At 32.2% G+C, this 19,170-nt stretch overlaps 1 protein-coding gene across 1 annotated transcript; it reads right to left on the bottom strand.

Moving 5' to 3' along the window:
* Positions 1-3,076: 3,076 nt before the first annotated feature.
* Positions 3,077-4,568, bottom strand: LOC148178136 (ankyrin repeat domain-containing protein 61-like). The gene is made up of 4 exons (XM_088030577.1): positions 4,423-4,568; positions 3,351-4,011; positions 3,282-3,305; positions 3,077-3,236 (listed from the first exon to the last, which is right to left on the bottom strand). Exons 1-4 carry the CDS (start codon positions 4,432-4,434, stop codon positions 3,205-3,207), a joined length of 729 nt encoding a protein of 242 aa, XP_087886703.1. The 5' UTR covers positions 4,435-4,568; the 3' UTR covers positions 3,077-3,204.
* Between the last annotated feature and the right edge of the window lie 14,602 nt (positions 4,569-19,170).

Genomic DNA, 19,170 nt, shown 5'->3' with positions numbered 1-19,170 from the left:
CCCGGTAAGTAGATTCATTACAATTATTTGCTGTGAGAATTCCATGACTGTTAGACGAGCTAAACCCCGAATTGACTAGATTATAGCTTATCGTTTCGTTAGCATTGTATTAGTAGGTTAGTATCTTTTTGAGTATCCTGTATATTCCGGAATCACGGATTTAATATTAATCACGGATTTTGATTTGCATTTTGAGAGTAGAATTTGTAAAAATCTAAATACAACTCTCTATATGTATAAGAGAATTTTAAAGTTAAGTAATCACAAACTTTATATTAATACAGTCGACTCTACTTTATTGAGTCCCTATTGGGACACATTGGGAAAATGCATTTTGCTCCAATAAACCGGAGATCAGAAAAAATTTGAAAAAAAAATGTTTTTTCCAAATTCACATTTTTACTATAGATTACAAATAGAACAATAATAAAATTAGTCCAAAAAAAACCTAAATGTGAATGTTTTTAAGAGTTCTAGTTTTTCAAGAATGCTGAAATCCTTCCGAGACATAATTTTTTTTAAAACGACACTAAAAGCGTGCATTGGAGACTGAGTCCATTTTTAGACCAGTGTCGAAAGGTAAAAAGTGCAAAAAAATCGTAGTAGAATGAAACCTATTGGAAAATGTTTAGAATATTACAAAAATGAAAGGAAAAATAAATTATGGTCGATTTGAGGTCGGGAAGTGGGAGAGGGTTGGTTTTTAAGGGTTAAAATCGGTTTATCTCGATTTCCGGCAAAACTACAAGTCTTATGGAAAAAAGTTAAATTTTTTGATTGAACCGTAATCTGAAAGAATTGTCTAATAAGAGCTGCATCTCTAACAATTTTAATGCCAAAGCAATCAAATTTGGCAAAATTACTACTTTGAACTTAATTACTAAGCTGCTAAATTTCAAAATTCTACAGCAAAACGTACTAATTTTGGCAAATTTAATTTTTTTTATTAAACCGTTAACTGTTTAAATTATATATGTATTAAGGGCTGTATTTTTAACAAACATTAAAATTGAGGAGATTACTAATTTAGACGTACAGTAATTACAGATCAAAAATGTCAAATTTTGGATTTTTTTATTTTGGGGCTAAACTATAAACTTTTGGAAAAAATATGTTAAAACTGTAACTCTGTTAATTTAAATGCCAGAGCAATCAAATTGTAGATGTTTTATCAAATATACACATTATTAACTTTTAGTTGTTTGTTAATTATAGTAGTATCTTTTGATTGAAAATTTTTTTGTTTATCAATGTAACATAGAGTCATACGCTAAATAAGTAATTACAGTGCTAATATTAATAAATGGCTCAAAATTGTACATAATGATAGAAAAATAATTTTTCGATTCGAGTTTTTTTCGTTTTTTAAATTTTTTGGAAATATTTTCCATAGTGACGTGTAGTTTTTATTACACTATCAGAAAGTAGAGATTTCAACGAATAAAAAGCCCACCAACTTTTTTAAAAAAGCTGATATTTTGACGCGTGAATTTTCGATTGAAAATTAGGGTGCTTTTTCGGTATTAAATAAAAATGAGAAAAAAAGAATTTTTCAAATCCAAAAAATTCTTGTGTATTTAGTATATACAAAGTTAAGTTCTCACTAAATTTTATAAAAAAAAAATTGTAAAAGATAAAAATAAAAAACCAAAAACGTGGATTTTTGAGTTTTTCATGTGAATTTTGAGGTTATGAGAAAAAAGTGTAAATACAAAAGTTGTAGATCTTTTTATTACCTACAACTTTGCCATTTAACTTTTTTCCATAAGACTTGTAGTTTTGCCGGAAATCGAGATAAACCGATTTTAACCCTTAAAAACCCACCCTCTCCCACTTCCCGATCTCGAATCGCCCGTAATTTATTTTTCCTTTCATTTTTGTAATATTCTCAACATTTTCCAATAGGTTTCATTTTACTACGATTTTTTTTTGGTTTCAAAATTTATCGAGCCTGGTCTATTTTTTCTGGGGAGTCGTAAATTGTCTAGTTGATTATATTGGTTTTTCGAAAAATGAGATTTATATTTCGTTTCTTGGAAAAAGTGGAATTCCAGAATATTATGTCTCGATTATCCGATGTTTTGTCTCAATAAAAAAGAGAAACTTTACCAATATTTTTAATTCGCACTGAGAAAAATAGCGAAAATAGCAAATTTTTGAAATTTGTTTTCTCTTAATTGTCACAAAAAGTACATCAGTCTCTAACGATAAATATAAAAAAGTAACATAATTATTTTTGTTGTATACTATATTTCAGAATTATTGACATCTCGGTAGGCCATGTCTGTGTAAAACGCCTCTAACAATGTGAACGACTTTTAGCATTTTGGTTCTAAAACTGTCAATGTAACATTTTGAGGTTATGAAGTAAATTACTTTTTTAAGCTAATGGATTGATATTTTAATCAGATTCTGAATCTACCATCATAACACAGATTTCTTCTGCTTCAGATTCCAGTTCCTCTTCAGAATCTGATGAATCAGATTATAAGTTGACGTGACACACATTACATACACATAGGGATAAATATAAATCTAAAAACACTAAATACGCTTATATTAGAAGGTCCTGCCAACATAAATTTGAATTTTCAAGGCACAGTGAGATGTCAATAATTCTGAAATATAGCATACATAGAGTATTTTTTCAAAAATTCGGACTTGATGGAGTAAAATAGCGGTGCGTGATTTCTTCTTGTTTAGAGAAAAAGAAGAAATAAAATGCCCATAGTGACATTTATGAAAATTTGGATTGTATTTTATAAAAAAATGGCTAAAAATTATTTTAGAAAATCAAAGAGAAGGAGATTGAAACCTGAAAGGTTTTTAACTAAAAACATTAATTTAAGTGTCTAATAGTTTTCGAAAAACCAAAAATTGCGAGATTAACTTAATTTCAATTAAATTATAGTGCAAACTTGTTCACAAGCTTAAAAATTAAAAATTCGAAATTATGAACCTAAAAACTTGATGCATTGAACCAACAATTGTTTTTGTAGAGCTAAATTGACTTAAAATATGACAAAATTTCGAGTTAGAGTTGTTACAAAAAATGTACAAGTAGTAACAAAGGTCATCACATTATAATTATGTATTTAATGCAAATATCAAATGACAATTTTTTATCAAAGATGAAACAAAATATTACATTAGAAAAATTTACATCACCATTTTAAAACATTTTTTTAAAATAAAAACTGCAAATTATTTTTTCACACAATCTTCATGTCCTGACCCTAAAAAAATCATTAAAAAACTTAAAACTTAAAAAAATTTCATACCATTCAGCCGTTTATGTCGAAACCCTATAAAAATCATTAAAAAACTTGGAATAAAAAAAACATTCATACCCTTCTGCCGTTTGCCAGTGGCTTCCTGCTTTAAGAAAAACTGAAAATCCTCATTACACTTGGCAAAATTGTCCACTTCCTTCTTCGCCGCGCTCACATTTGCCCCAGAATCAATGAAGAATTTAACAGTCTGAAAACTGGATTTCGATGCAGCAATGCTTAATGCACACCGCCCATTTCCATCGAAATCATCAATATTAGCGCCTTGTTCTACCAAAAATTTAACAATTCGCAAGTGTTCCATCTCGGTCGCGGCTGTTAAACTGTTGTAACCATCTTTGTACTGTACATTAATAATGGCTCCTTTTTCCTTCAAGAGTTTGACAATCTCGAAATGCCCCATGTCTATGGCTTTCCGAAAAGCTGTTTGTATGGTCGAATCAGCTCCATTTTCCAAAAGGAGACTGATCATTGGGATATTTTTCGTTTCCACTGCAGCTGAAAGTGGAGTTTGACCGTCGCTTTCTAAAAATTTGCACACGTCTGCGTCATGTTCGATTAAGTACTCTGCGATGCTATTGTCTCTTTTATTTTTGATGGCAAGTGTTAAGGCGGTGTTTCCATCGGAATCGGTGGCGTTCACTTGAGCTCCCGTGGAAAGTAAATCCTTTATTTTGTAGAGATCTCCTGCGATAGCTGCTTTACACAATTCTGTCGTTGCCTTGAAAAAGTAATATACAAATAATATTAAGATTTTTTGATTAGTTTTGTTCAAAATATGTATCGCTACAAGAGAAGATAACATTTTTTTATTTTAATGTCTAACTTTCAATGTACATATAATTTACTATTAACTATGAAAAACACGTGCGTTATGGTCAGATTACCGAGGTTCTACTGTATTACAAAACAGATTAGAGATGAAGGTAAGCAACACAATATACGATCGCACCAAAAAAGCGTAATAAATTATGTTATTAGAACACACATTTCGCATTTTAAACGTATTCAGTAAGTTTCAAAGTAAGTTTATTACACGTGGAATTAATAATGCCTTAATTAAGTAATGGCTGCGGGCGGATACAACACAATTTGCGCATACTTAGAGTAATAGCATAATAGTAACACTCACTGCGTTGCCCATGTCGTTTTTTGTCTACGTGCTTTTTAAATAAACATTTCTATTCAGTTTGTAAACTTCTGCTTACTTAATAACATAAGTAATGTCTGATACTGAACTATCCTGTGGACTGAACTGAACAATTATTGTGATAAGAGATAACTATCTCTGATTGTGATACAACAAACAATGAGGAAGCGCCGCGATTAGTAGTTGGGGGAACCCTAAAATCGTCTTTAATTTTAAAGATAAATTTTTTAAAATTTGTATAATGCTCATAGTTGACGAAGCTCTAGAAGTTGACGCCAAAATTTGTTTTTTTATCACGGTTTGGTTGGCGTCGCAACACAAGTCACTGGTCGCAACTGCCTAAGAAGTGTATATTTAGCAATTTTTAAATTTTTGCGGAAATATTCGCGAATTCAATTTTTTTCAACATAACTGTGATACAAATATTTGAGTTTTTATTGTAAATCTAGTGCAAATTGTGTTTTTCTACTCCTTCTAATATAAATTATTCATTACGTATTTGACAGCAGATAAGTAATAGCCTATTTAGACTACACGTGTATTAATGGCGACCGAAGAAAAATCGAAAATTTAAATCGAGACTACGTATCTAAAATTTTAGTATATACAGGGTGTCCCAAAACAGGCATGCCAAATTATTACTACGTTGGTGGTGAAGGTTCAAAAAACCCGAGAAAAGTGTTAAAAAAATTCAATCTGTTGTAGTTTTTAAGATACAGGGCTCCAAAAGACAACATTTGAACACTTTTATTTTTATGTTTGAAATTATTAGAGCTATGCATTGGGTTCTGTTAAGATCTTTGGATGATATAAGATGCTTTTGAGCGTAATTTATTACATTGTTTCTTGTACTTTCAGAAGATTTAAGTGTCGATTTCACCTGAAAAATTATTTGACAACATTGCTTTACCACCCCACGTCGTAACCATAACAATTAAAATTTTCATTGTTAATAGAAGTCAATGTTGTGTATGTCAATAAGAGCTGTCAATGTTTTCCTTCACCAAAATTTGCGGTATTTGCTGTTCTGAAATAGAAAAGGAAAGTGCTTTGCCACGAGCGATTTGTATCTGAATTTGGCAGAGGTAAAAGCGATAACATAAAGCTCTGACTGGTCTTATGTAGCCCTTCAAAATCTGGTTTTGTTCTGAGTGGTGGGAATCCTGGAGTTCATAGTGAAATAGCATCCAAATGAACATTTTACGGACATTTTGCTCTCATGAAACAATAATCTCATAAAACTATGTCATCGTGGATCGGAACCTTTGGTGTTTTCCAGCGTTCTAGTAAAATTTCAATATTTATTTATTGCGTTATTATTATATCACTTCAGTCACTATTACTGTGCATTGTCTATTCGTCAGTGAATGTATTTCTCGTTTTACATTGATAATAAAATTTTTCATTGCTGAAAATGGTTAAGGTTTCGAAACGAAGCGTAATAAAACAAGAAATACTTATTGTTAGTCTTTGAGAATTACCTCTACCATTTTAAAAATAGTTTCTTTTGAGATTTATTATGTAAAAATGCATTAAAAAAACATTCAATTTTAGAAGGTTTAAAACAAATGTTCAAAGTTTCGGCCATTGGCTTGAAGACACCTATTCACTCTTCTAATTTTATTTAACTGAACATCTTCTAACATCTCGGGCGTTACTGCATTAGCAGCCATTGTGATTTTTCCAAGAGTTCTTCCCTGCTTTCTGGCACAGTGGCATAAACCATTTGCTTCGCATGTCCCAAAAACAAAAAAATCCAATGGATTGAGATCCGGCGATCGGGCCGGCCAATAAACAGGACCTGCTCTGCCGATCCATTTTTGAGGAAAATTTGTATTTAGCCATTCACGCACTGGACCGGCATGGTGAGTTGGTGCACCGTCCAACTGGAACCACATTTGGCGCAAAATATCTAGAGGTAAATCATCGAAAAAAAGTTGGAGATCGTTATTTAGGAATTCTAAAAAATTTTGGTGATTTTAGTCGATTTGGAAGAATGAAAGGAACGACCAAGCGATTTCCTAAAATTCCGGCCCACATATTAACTGAAAACTTCTGCTGGTGTTTACTTGCTCTGAACACATGAGGGTTTTCAATGGACCAGTAATGATGATTATGATAATTGAAAACTCCTTCTCGCGTAAATGTTGCTTCATCAGTCCATAACACATTACGTACCTACACTAAATTCAGGATTTTGATTCTGTTGATTTATTACCCAGTTGCAATAATTCAACCTTCGATTATAATCGTCAGGTTCCAGAGCTTGAACTCGTGTGTAATGATAAGGGTGCAATCTCTCCGTCCTTAAGATTCTTCCTACTAAGCTAGAATTGACTTCTAGTTCTCGAGCAATTTGGCGAATGCTTTTATTTGGAAATTCTTCAACCTGATCAACTTCTTTAAGTTGAGGGGTTCTTGTGGTTCTTGGTCTCCCACTATATTTTCTCCCAAATTTATCCTTCCAGTCTCTCTTACGCGCTGATCCAATCTTTGGAACGTAACTCGACAGGGTTGTCGTCGATTAGGATAACGTTGCTGGTACATCCTTTGGGCTAATCTCAAATTGCCGTTAGCAGCACCAAGTATTTGGTACATGTCACAGTAATCTCTAATACTATAATTCATTTTGAAATGCTTCAAAATTTGGCTTTTGACTTTTTAAATGTCGAATTTTGCTCCTTCATTGTTCCTTCTAATTTCTATGGATACAAATGAAATGTGTACGTGGGTACAATATTTTTATGTATCATGTTGCCAAATTTACTCTTAGAAATTTACTCTTAGAAAACTCTGAATATGATAATGAATTTTTTTAAATATTTTTCTCAAGCTGCAGGGACCCTAATTGACAACTTACCGACCCTTTGGCACGGCTGTTTTGGGACACCTGTATAGAAAAAATAATAGTAAAAAATAAAAACAAAAAATATAAAAGCAACAACAAACCAATTATTTAATAAAACAAAAAACAGACAAACATAAAATTAGCCAAAATTATTAAAACAAAGGCATTCCTTTGTCGAAACGCGAATTCACTAGCTCGGGTACCAATTTGTTCAAGTAATGTTCCAAACTACAGTGAAACCTGTATAAAAAGGAATTGCAATCCGATGTTTACGTTTAAGCAGTTTTCCTTTTTATACAATTTTTTTTGAAAGCATTGACATGTCTTCCGCAAAAAATTTCCAGCCAACAATTTGAAGCTTTCAAATTTTGATGTTCAAAACGTTCGGCGATAAATTTGGTTTGCGATTATAAAAGTAGACCTGATACATATAACTAGTTTAATTACTTCTTCGTTCTTGGTAACACAAATTTTCCGTAAAAATTTTTCGTTAAACTGATTTTTATTTTTTTTTTCATATTTAAATTGAGTTATTAATTGTTTAACACTTAAATTATCACATTCTTGAACTCGGTGTAATTCTATTTATTCTTTTAAAGTGAACATGTTTTTCGTCCATCCATTCATTGCCCTGAATTCTCAATATCTAAATTTTTATTTGGAAGTAAAATTCTTGTTAGCTATAGTAAAACAAAATATAACCTAAAACCTCAGCTGAAGTACAATACGAGGTAAACAATACAAACAAAACAGTCGGCGTGTGACTTGTTTTCTAAACAATTCCCAATTGTTTCTACGAAAATTTAAAAGAGTAAACAAAAAATTTCCCTTTTAAATGTGCATAGTTTTTTGGCTTCCGTGTTTGCGTAAATTCTGCTGTTTTTTTCAAAGGTTTCAGGTCTTTAAAATATGTAGTCAATTTTGTAAAAATCCAAACAGTTTTACAATAAATATTTAAAATTATAAAATACGTTATAGTAAATACAGACTTAATATAGAAACCAATCTAAGAGCCAAAAATTTGAAAAATGTAATGTAATGTAATGTAATAAAATAATTCTAAATAATATCGCCCATATTTGATAAAAAAAACTTTCAATCCCTTAATAAATTAAAATTGCAAGGCAAGAAATATGTAACGAATACCGGAAAGAAGGTAAAAGAAGAAAAACTAAGTGGAATGTGCGATGTATTTGTCAAGTGCTGTATGCCCTCGTTCTAAAGAATTCAATCTGTAAATAAAAATTTGCTTCTTATCTAACTGGACTGTGAATGAATAGTAAATCATAAATAAAGCCAAGACAAATCATTTTTGTTGTTCCTGACACTTTGGCCAATGGTCAACCTTCAACAAAGACATTTTTACATCAAGTAATCTCTTCAAATTTTGACACAACGTGAAAGTTATCCTATCATATCTGTTTCATTTTATTATAATTGTTAAAAGTGTTATACGAGGGTAAATTGAAAAGTTTTCGGCCTAGTCATGAAAATAAAAGAATATCGCGTAAACAATAATTTTATTTTTCAATGTAATCTCCGTCAAGTTCAATGCACTTGGTCCACCTATGTTCAAGTGCTTTTATTCCATCATTATAAGCTTTTGTCCAACTGGTCAAAATATTCGTTTGTGGCAGCAATCACATCTTCATTGGACTCGTATTTCTTTCCAGCATGAGCTCCAGTGTGAGCAGTCGCGGCACACATCGCGCGGATAATTTTCTCATCTCTAAAACCTCGGTTAGGATATAATATGTCCGCTCTGTTGAAATACCCACAGTATGCGCTATCTCTATCAACTTCAATCACCGGTCATTCAATAGAACTTTATGGACTTTTTGAACAATTTCTGTCGTAGTGGCTGTTTTTAGTCTTCCTGACCGCGGCGCATCTTCTGTGCTTTTGCGACCACGTTTGAAGTCCGCAACCCAACTTTTAACCGTGGAGTACGAAGGAGAAGATTCACGTAATGTACCATCAAGCTCAGTTTTAATTTCTTTCGGGCATAAACCCGCTCGAATTTCAACTGGTTCCATTGTTGCAACTTGCAAAAGTTTAACAACTTTGACAGCCTGTCAAACAGTTATTATTTGATGAAAATTTTTGTTAATCCACAGCCAGACAGATAAATGTTGAAACAAAATAACGCCATAAAAACATCGGGCAAATTTGTACCCTATCTGAGTTAGGCCAGAGACTTTTCAATTTATCCTCGTAGGTGTATTGTAAATGTGTGCTAGCATTGGGACAATTGAATATAAACAACCAATAAAAATGCAAGCAAAATAACAATCTTCAGCAGGTTTTACCATTTTTTAAGCCTGCCAACAAAGACTTTTTTAAATAAACTTTTAAAAAATTAGTTATTATTTTTACGATTTTTTAATAAAATTTAATAAAATTATTGATTAATTTGTATTGGTGAATATCTCATTATTTATAATTAATATCATGGGGCTTAGAACGATTTTTGAATTTCAACGTCAATAATTTTTTTCTCATTTGTCAAGAAGACAATATTTCAGAATTCTCAATATCAAATTGCAAGTTTATTAACAAAGCTTAATAATATAGTTTTTGCAGTCAGGTTAATGTGACAATGTCAAATGCATTTTGAATGATTTGGTGTTTTGAAGGTCATCGTATTGTTGCAGAACCAAAATCCCACCCAATGTCTAGTTTAAATAATTTCTCAAAATATGTGACTTGCTGCTGAGCCCGTTATTTAGGTGTGTCAAATCTTTAAATTTGAATGGACATCGAGTCGATCTCGAGACCAAATGGGCAAAGAAAAGAAAGTTAGTCGTTTATTATCGTACAACTAGGTGGCCCTCGGAAATCGGTAAATCTCGCTTTTTTCGTGGACCTCGCTTTCCGTGGCCTTTGATTTCTTATTTGTTATACTATGAAACAAAGATAGTCACGGAAAAGCTAGATCCACGAAAAAGCGAGATTTACCGATTTTCGAGGGCTACCTAGTTAATTCGCATTTTACATTTAGCAATCTTGTTTATGTCCTTCAATATTTGAAACTTTGATAGATAAAAATAATAACTGTTCTTGACATTTTTTTTAATTATAGATTAAAGTATCAAAGAAAATAAATTAAAAACTAACGGGCTTCGCTACAAAAAATCAAACAGTACGCGGAAAATTTATAACTTTTAATTCAACAATGCCAAAAGACTGCTATTGATAATTTTTGTGAGTTTGTGACAATTCATTTCATGGAATTCCACAGTTACGTACCAAAACAATCATTTTTTTGCCAAAATTAGGACCTAGGTCACCTTTCAAAATCCGTAAATTTCGTCTTTTTTGTAAACCTCGCTTTTCCTAGCTTTGGAATTTGATTTGAAATTAATGCATAATATACTATGAAGCAAAGATGGCCACAGAAAAGCTAGATCCACAAAAAAATCGAGATTCATCGATTACCGAGGGCATCTAATTAACTCTCATTTAACATTTAACAAACCAATATAACTTCGTTGTTTATGTTCTTTTATTTTTGAAACTCTCATCGATATAAATAATTGCGTTTGGCAATGTTTTTTAACTTTATATTACAAATAAATAAATACTTAGAAGTACTAAAATTAAATAAATTAAAAACCAACGGGCTTCGCTATAAAAAAATGAACAGGAAAATAGGTAAATTATACAGGCTGCATTTACTACGATTGTAGTTAACTCTCATTTAACAATTAGCAAAGAAATATGACTCCGTTGTTAATGTCTTTCGATTTTTGAAAGTCTGATAGAAATAATTGCGCTTGGATTTTTTTTTATATTACATTAAAAATAAATAATAAAATGTACCAAGAAAAATAATTTAAAAACCAACGGGCTTCGCTGTAAGAAATTGAACCGGACAATGCATTAATCATAGAGGATTTATTTCGTTTAAATACTTAATATTATGTTAAAGTTATACAATGTAACGGTTTTTCTGTCAATCAAATGTTAGCAATTTTCAAATTAGTTGCCAGATTAACTTACATTCAATTAAATTATTATCTAAACCGGCTCTTTATGTATCAGAACAGCAAATTGCGTCTTGCTAGATTAATTTTGGTTGCCACGATTATTCCAGTTAATTCCAGAAATAAAAATTAAGTTGTTGTAGGTCGGAAATACATTAAAATTTAGAAAAACAATATTGTTTACACGTTCCGTTTTTCGATTATGTTTTAAGTAAAAAAGTCTTTGTCACCCGGATGGAGCGGTCCAATCATTTGTTTACAACCACTTCAGATCCCAAGATCAGAAGTAAAAAATGCTGGTCACAATCGGCCAACAATTGAAGCTTCGCTATCAAGTTTTACAATTGCAAGCACCAATTAATGATGTAATTAATGGCCTAATTGGAGTATTCACAGAAGTAGTGGTACAAAATGACTAAAATGCAGTGAATTAACAGATTCTTAAATTTTGTTTTTGATGACAGACATCTGCAAAATTTACCACTCTAGTATCGCTGTCTGATGGTCGTTTTGTTTTGGTGAAGGAGGGTGTGGAGTGATGTCGGTACGTATGTAATAAATAACAAATCAAGTACTGTGATAGATTACTCCTTTTGTGTAGTGAGTACCGAATTAAGCCACACACATTTGCATTTTTAGCCTCTAATATCTACTGCTTTTGAACGATTAAAATTAAAAATTAAACTTTTACCGTGACAATTGGGATAAACAATGTGTCAAATTTTTGACGTTTAAAAAAATCTATTTTTTTGATAGACGGAGTTGACAGTTGGAAAATTTATTATTCTCTTCGAGTTGTTTATACGTTTATTCATTATTATACAATGAAGAATATTTTATTTATATTATCAGAACAGAATAAGTTAAGATTTACATCTACAAGTTTTTTGTAACTTCCCTCCGTAACAAAATCATAAAATTTCCATTGGTAACTGTTTGGAGAAATATCCCAATGTGCGAAGAATGAATGAAAATGATACGCTACTGTTTCGAAATATAATAAAGTACGACTTTGTTGTAGAAGGTCGGGAATGAATTAAAATTTAGAAAAGTAAAATTCATTTCACGTTCGGTTCTTCGATTATGTTTTAAGTAATAAAGTCTTCGTCACCCGGAAGGGGCGGTCCAGTTTGTTTACATGCACTTCAGGATCCCAAGAAAAGAGGTAAAAAATACACTCGGGCAATATTTGAAGCTCCGCTGTCAAGTTACAGTTACAGCAGGTACCAAATAGTGATTTTATGGCATAATTGGAGTCCTCACTACACAAAAGCATTAAACCGGTAATTTAGCAGATTCGGTAAAATTCACCAGCCGTTTGTCTGCTGGTCGTTTTTTTTCGGGTGAGGGTGGGTGTGGAGTTTGGAGATCTGCCTTGACTTTCGATAAAATCGCGCCAAACTATTTTCTGATAGTCAAAATTTCAAAAAAAGCCCGTCAGGTACTTGCTATGTATGCAAATTTTTTATACAGAGTCTCAACAAATGTTTGTCCATCAAATGATGATCTGTGATGTGAAGACACCTTGACGGTCAAAGAGGTCCTCTATTAAAAATAAGCCCAACTCTATTAATAAATCAATCTCCGCTAATGTTTTCTTCGTTGCTTGGACCGATTTAAATAAGTGCCGAAAAAAAAGCAGCTACCGTACTTGTTATGTATACAAAAAATCTGACTCTTTTCTGAAACGGTGAGAGATCTTTATGACTCTCTCGACATAATGGCTATGGTTTTGTCCCCGCGACAACCGACGTACGGCGATATTTAAAAATTGATTTCGCGAAAACCAAACGGCCGAAAAAGGCGAAAACCCGCCACTTTGTTAGTTTGGAAACTCGACGGCAAAAGGGCAAAAGGAGCGAGAATGGTACGGTTCAATCGTGAAAACTGTCAAATTTATGACGTTTGAAAAAAAATGTAGATTTTATCAGACGGCAAAAAAGTGGTACTTTTTGTCGAGCAATTAAAATGTAGTAGCAAGGCGAAGCGTGGCGTATGCAAAATTGCGAACAGCAAAGCCACTTTTCGAAGAAATAACAAATACTACTTTTTAGAAAAAATAGCCTTTCATTTGTTATTGAAAGTGAATCAATGCAAAAATTTTTATATTAAAAAAATAAGCCTAACAATCTATAAACCGATGAAAAAAAATTCAGTGCCACAAATGCGTTCAGTTTAATTCAGAGTACTTCAATCAATCTCCGATTATGTTTTCGTCGTCGCTGGGATCGATTTCAAGTGGCAAAAAAAAATCACTACCGTAAATGTAAACCCGCTTCTCAGTCAAGAACCGTGTTTATATCTCAATCCCCCAAGAATTTTTCACTATGTCGACGAACATTTCTCTGTTTCAAAGCATTTTGAAACGTCTAGCACGTCAGCAAAGCCGGACGAACGAAAACGACTTTCAAAAGTCTCTTCTCACGCCAAAACCTAAAGTCCGAAAAGGACGAAACCTACCCTAAACCTTTTTCGGGAAACTGTACTTTTGGAAAAGCTCGATGAAAAGACGGAGAAAAAATCGGTCTAGGAGAAATTCGTTCCCAAAGTATTATCGGTAATCTCGTTTTATTAGAGGCGTTCCGCCTGTACACGTTTTATATATATAGTAATTTCGTTCATCTCACTTCTCGGACACATGTTATTTTTTCCCCCACCATCATGGTCACAGAGGGTTGGTTTCACCCTAAGATGTACGCAATTTATCCACAATTTGGGCGATGCAGGCTTCATGTAAATTAGTTCCTACATGATTATAAAAGAATTAGCAGTGGAACGAACATGATATTCTTTTTGTTAAAGAATGGTTCTGTGTCGGGACGAAGAGCTTTTTACAAAAAGAATGTTATTTCCTGAGATATTTAGTTCTAAACTTGGCCAAATTTAACGATTTTCAACATTTTTTTTATCATACTGTCATTACTTTTTTTCAAAAAAACTCAGCGTCCCGACATTAACTACTATCTTAACTGCAGTTTCACAAAATTTCAACTGATTTTTTTCACAGACAACGGAGTAATATCGAATTTTGTGAGGCCTAAAAACATTTTCTGGAGGTAAATCGCCGCCTTAAGGCTCTGTGCTACCCCGGCCTAAGTGCATAGGAAATAGCGCAAAACGCCATTACTTTTTACGGCCACAAATTAGGAGTTGGAGCTTTGATTTTTTTTGTACGTGTAGATAATATCGAAATGTACACGGAAAACTCTTTGATTTTTAAAAATTTCTTATAAATTCATTTAAAAAAAATAAAAACTTTTAGAATTTTTGCTTCAACTACGACTCGATAGATGAGGAATTTTATTCTACCCATCCGGGAAACTCCTTGGCTTTTTCCCCAGATGAACAGTTTCTTTAGAAAAAAATAAAATGTAATGTAAAAATGATCCCCAATTTTCAAAAAGTCGGCAACCAACACTTCAATGTTGCCATGATTTACAGCCCCTCACAACAGGGGGTCTCTAATCCTAATCACGCCGACCGGCGATTGACCATTGGGACCCCAACTTTATACCTACTTCTTACCAAGAATTGAAGACTGCCGCATCTGAATATAATAACATTTTAACCCTCATGCAAGATTTCTAAAAATTAATTTTAATACATTTTGTCGACATTTTAATAATTAGATTAACGATTGCAAATGATTTTCAATCGATAATATAATTAAAAAAAGTCACTGTTCAGAATCTTTTTTTTTCTCAGTTGAGTGTAGTATTTTGAGTTTAGATTTAGTGCAATCAAACTCATCTTTGTTGACAAAAAATTCGCTTTTGACTCTTGAAGTAGACCTCAATTAATAACTTGCATTACAACATTGCATTTAAACAGTATATTCATACATTGATTGTTATGCATTTTTTTGCATATTTGGCCATTTGGTCCTTTGCCGCAGGCAGGGTGGAATGTTTTCTCAAGTAGCCATAAGACCAAAAAGGTCAGCACCGAGTTGTCTCCCATACATGACCGTCAGGTTAAAATAAAAAGATTAGACGATTGAAAGCTTTTTAGGGCTCCCGTAACTATTTGATTTTTAGATACCAGCATAGCTCTCTCTATATTGTTACTTCTGTGTTTTGGCAATTTCCCCAACTTTGTTAAAATAATTACCCTAAACATGATTTTACATTTTCAATGATTTCTTTATACATATCTCAAATTGTGCTACTGTAGCAACTTTTTAAACTTTTCCAAAATGATGAAAACATTCATGGAGGTGGACATTTGTTCTCAATTTTTGAAATAATTAGTTGTGCCAAGATAATTTTTTTTTTAATTTTTTGTGATGCGTATAAATGTATAGTTTTTTGACGTCCACGTATAAAAAGTAAAAACAAATTAATGTTAAAATTTACTACACCAGTATTACTTAGAATCCTTCTAGATCGATGGATATCTTTCATAATTTTGAAACTCACGTTAATATAAGTAGGTGATGGCAAAAGTACAACTACACAAATTTTAATAGCTATTTGTGTATTAAGAGCGTAAAAATTTACATTGCCGATTGAAAGAGACAAAAAGTCTAAAGATGCGCGGCAACCTCTCGAAAACGGTAATTTGAATTTGCGCTCGAAATACACACAATATTTTTTCTACAATCTTGCATTTTCCGCGATTAAAAACAACTTCTACATCTAATTTTTAGATGATTAAGACTCAACCGCACACCACCTTCTATGTTGCCATGGTAAAAATACCTTTGGCATAAGCGATTTATCGAAAAAAAAATCGTGATCGAGTGTTTTTTCAATTTTATACAAAAAATTGTAGCTCTAGAACATATTCTTTACCTACCTGTAATATTTTGTGTTATTCGGAAGTATCCATTTTAAAATTTGGTAGAATTGTTTTTATTAAATACCCGCGGATTCGTAACCGCAAGTCACCACCAAATTTTATATTTAATTTTAAAAGTAAAATTTTATGACTTTGTTAAACATTTTTGTTTCCAAAGTAAAAGTCTGTACATTGTCAAATACAATCAATTTAAAATTATTGTAAAAAAATCGAATTTTGTAATAAAGAGTAAAAAAATTGTATCAAAGTTGGCGGCTAAACAAGTTATGATTTGCATATAATTTTTTTTTATTTTAGTTTTTTTTATGTGTATTTTAAATATTGATAACCATACATACATTAAAATCATAAGTAAAATAGAAAAATAATCTCTTTTCTATGTTTTTTTCAACTACTGATGTTAAAAATTGTAAAGGTTTTGAGGTAAGGATGTTCTTTGGGTATGTACTTTGTTTGGATTACATAACAGATTTAAAATTAATTTGAATTTGTCGCACAGTGTAATTTTGAAAATAAAATTGTGATGATACACATTTTTAACGAAACATTTTTTGCTTGAAATATAAAGTTAATTAGATGATGCCATCATTTATTATTTTTCTTTATTTTTCATTTATTATTTTCGAGAGACATAATATTTCGAAATCGGGAAAACGTTCGAAACAAACTCCAAAGCAAGGCAAATTCATCTGCCTGGTTTATTGCTAAACTGTGGTAGAAAATATGCTAATTTTACAGACGATTTTCACCCTTATGGATGATTGGCATGTGTCAAATGGTTAGTATGTTGGGTTGCATATTTTTCAAAACACGAATTTTAGTTGAGGGGTAGAACAGCCTTAAGTGGTAATGATAACCATTTCGTATATCGAGCTACTTTACACTTTCTAGGTTTAACAAAAAACTATGCAACTATTCAAGTTTTTATTAAAATTCGGAACTTCCTAATTTGTATTAACAGGCATTATCACATTTCAAACTGTTTATTGTAAAACAATAGCACCACTACATTTGTATCCTTAATAAATGTCTCGTCTACCTAGTTTATTGTGAGGTTAAAGTCCTAAACTTTTAATCACAATGGAATAAAAAGCAATACCACTTTATTTGTAATGCAATTCATCGAAAATTGATAAACTTCATCGTTGTTATTATTTCTGTCAAGTGTCTGTCATCTGATGACAAGATGATGACAACACCACTGCCAACATACAATCATAAAACTACCCTTTCACAGTACAACCCAATACATAAATTCTGTCAAATTTCGTCTACAGTCCCAAAATTTGGACGAATAATGACCTTGAAATGTGGTATTCAAAATAAATAAGGTGTATAAACGCACCACAGTATTTATACGTTTCTTTTACCATCACAGCACAGCAAAATAAGATCTAAATAATTTTAGAACAGGGTTTTTGCAAACATTGATAAATTACCATTTTATGACTACCCAGATGAGCTGGGACTTATACCTGCCCCGGCGAGGATAAGCAATGGGATGGTGCATAGGGTTTTTAAAAACAAAACAGTCCCTTTTGTCTACGCATTTTTGCCTAACAAGAATGAACCAACATATGAAAGAGCTTTACTAAATGTTTTGGAAAAGATAGATTTAATTCGTCCAACAGTAAGACCAAGAAATGTAATAATCGATTTTGAAGTAGCGGTGATTAATGTTTTTAAAAGATTGATTCCCGATATAAATATACATGGTTGCTTTTTTCATTTCTCTCAAGCGATATGGCGAAAAGTTACAGAACTGGGAATGGTGCAGATGTACAGAAATGATGCAAGACTTTAGGACAATACTAAAATCCTTTTGCGCGCTGTCATTTGTTTCACCAGGGCAAATTTTAGATGAATTTGACTTGTTGGCGCAAGAATTGTTGGAAAGTTTTGGGGAGCTGGATGCTTATAATAATTTCCTGGACTATTTTGTTGCAACCTGGGTTGGACGTAGAATTCTCCGGAGACGACCTCTTTTCCCAATTGAGATGTGGATCTGCAATAGAGTTACATTGGAAGACTTACCCAGAACGACTAATTCGGCGGAGTCGTGACATTACGCCTTTTCTAGTATTTTTAGTTCACATCATCCAAATCCTTATACCGTCATTGAAAAGCTAATACGAGAGCAAATGAGGACGGACTTTGTATGTACTCGTTTGGAAGGTGGACAAACTGTGCCGCTTTATGCTCGTGTTGAAGGTCCGTCAAGTTTGAGCATCATACATCGCAAAAAAAAATCAAACATATGCCATAATTTTGTGCTAATTCTGTGCCAATTTGTGCTGCAATTTTTAAATTCGGTGCTCTTTTCGTTTTCGAGTTATTCAAGAAACAAAAATGATGCTCAAACTTGACGCCTAGCATCATATGTCATCAAAATGAATCAAACTAGTCTTATAATTTTGTGCTAATTCTGTGCTGATTGATGGTGCCATTTCTAAATTCTGTGCTCTTTCCGTTTTTGAGATATTTTTAAAAATGTACAAAAAATTGTAGGCAACCCAAAATACAGATTTTAACGAATTTTCTTTGAAGAAGCGTCAAGTTTGAGCATCATGCATCACGATAGAGCTTAAGTAATATACCATAATTTTATGCTAATTCTGTGCTGATTGAGGGTGCAATTTCTGAATTTTGTGCTCTTTTCGTTTTTAAGATATTTCAGTTGCGTCAAGTTGGAGACAATGCATACTCCTCTGATATTTCAAATAATTGAAGTAGTTGGTAAATACCTGTTATAGATATAAAGTCGGAAAACATTTTAATAAAAAATAACTTGAACTTTACAGATTTTATTGTTGAGAAATACAAAAATATTAATATGCATTCATAAAAACACAAACATTATAAAATATGTCTATAAACGATTCACGATCACGGTTGCTATGAACAAATGAATTTCTAATTAGAAAAAAAAGATTTTTACGACAGCCATTAATTTGTAGACACATCAGTATCTCGAACCTTTATTTGATTTAAACAAAATTATTTTGAGTAAACCACAACATACACATCCATGGTAGACAATTGTGAAATTTTATCAACTTTTTCTTTTAGATCATTGTAGGTTTCCCAAGAATTGTC

This window comes from Gnatocerus cornutus, chromosome 2, assembly GCF_029298725.1.
Source record: "Gnatocerus cornutus isolate USDA-ARS CGAHR chromosome 2, icGnaCorn1.1, whole genome shotgun sequence".
NCBI lineage: Eukaryota > Metazoa > Arthropoda > Insecta > Coleoptera > Tenebrionidae > Gnatocerus > Gnatocerus cornutus.
Note: the sequence above shows the minus strand (reverse complement) of the source record. Positions and strands in the feature narration are given on the sequence as shown.

Bases quoted from the DNA above. Each gene is read 5' to 3' on its own strand.
- LOC148178136 (XM_088030577.1), bottom strand. The intron at 3,306-3,350 runs GTATGAATGTTT...TGATTTTTATAG, and splicing joins CACTGGCAAACGGCAGAAGG to GGTTTCGACATAAACGGCTG. The intron at 3,237-3,281 runs GTATGAAATTTT...TGATTTTTTTAG, and splicing joins TCGACATAAACGGCTGAATG to GGTCAGGACATGAAGATTGT.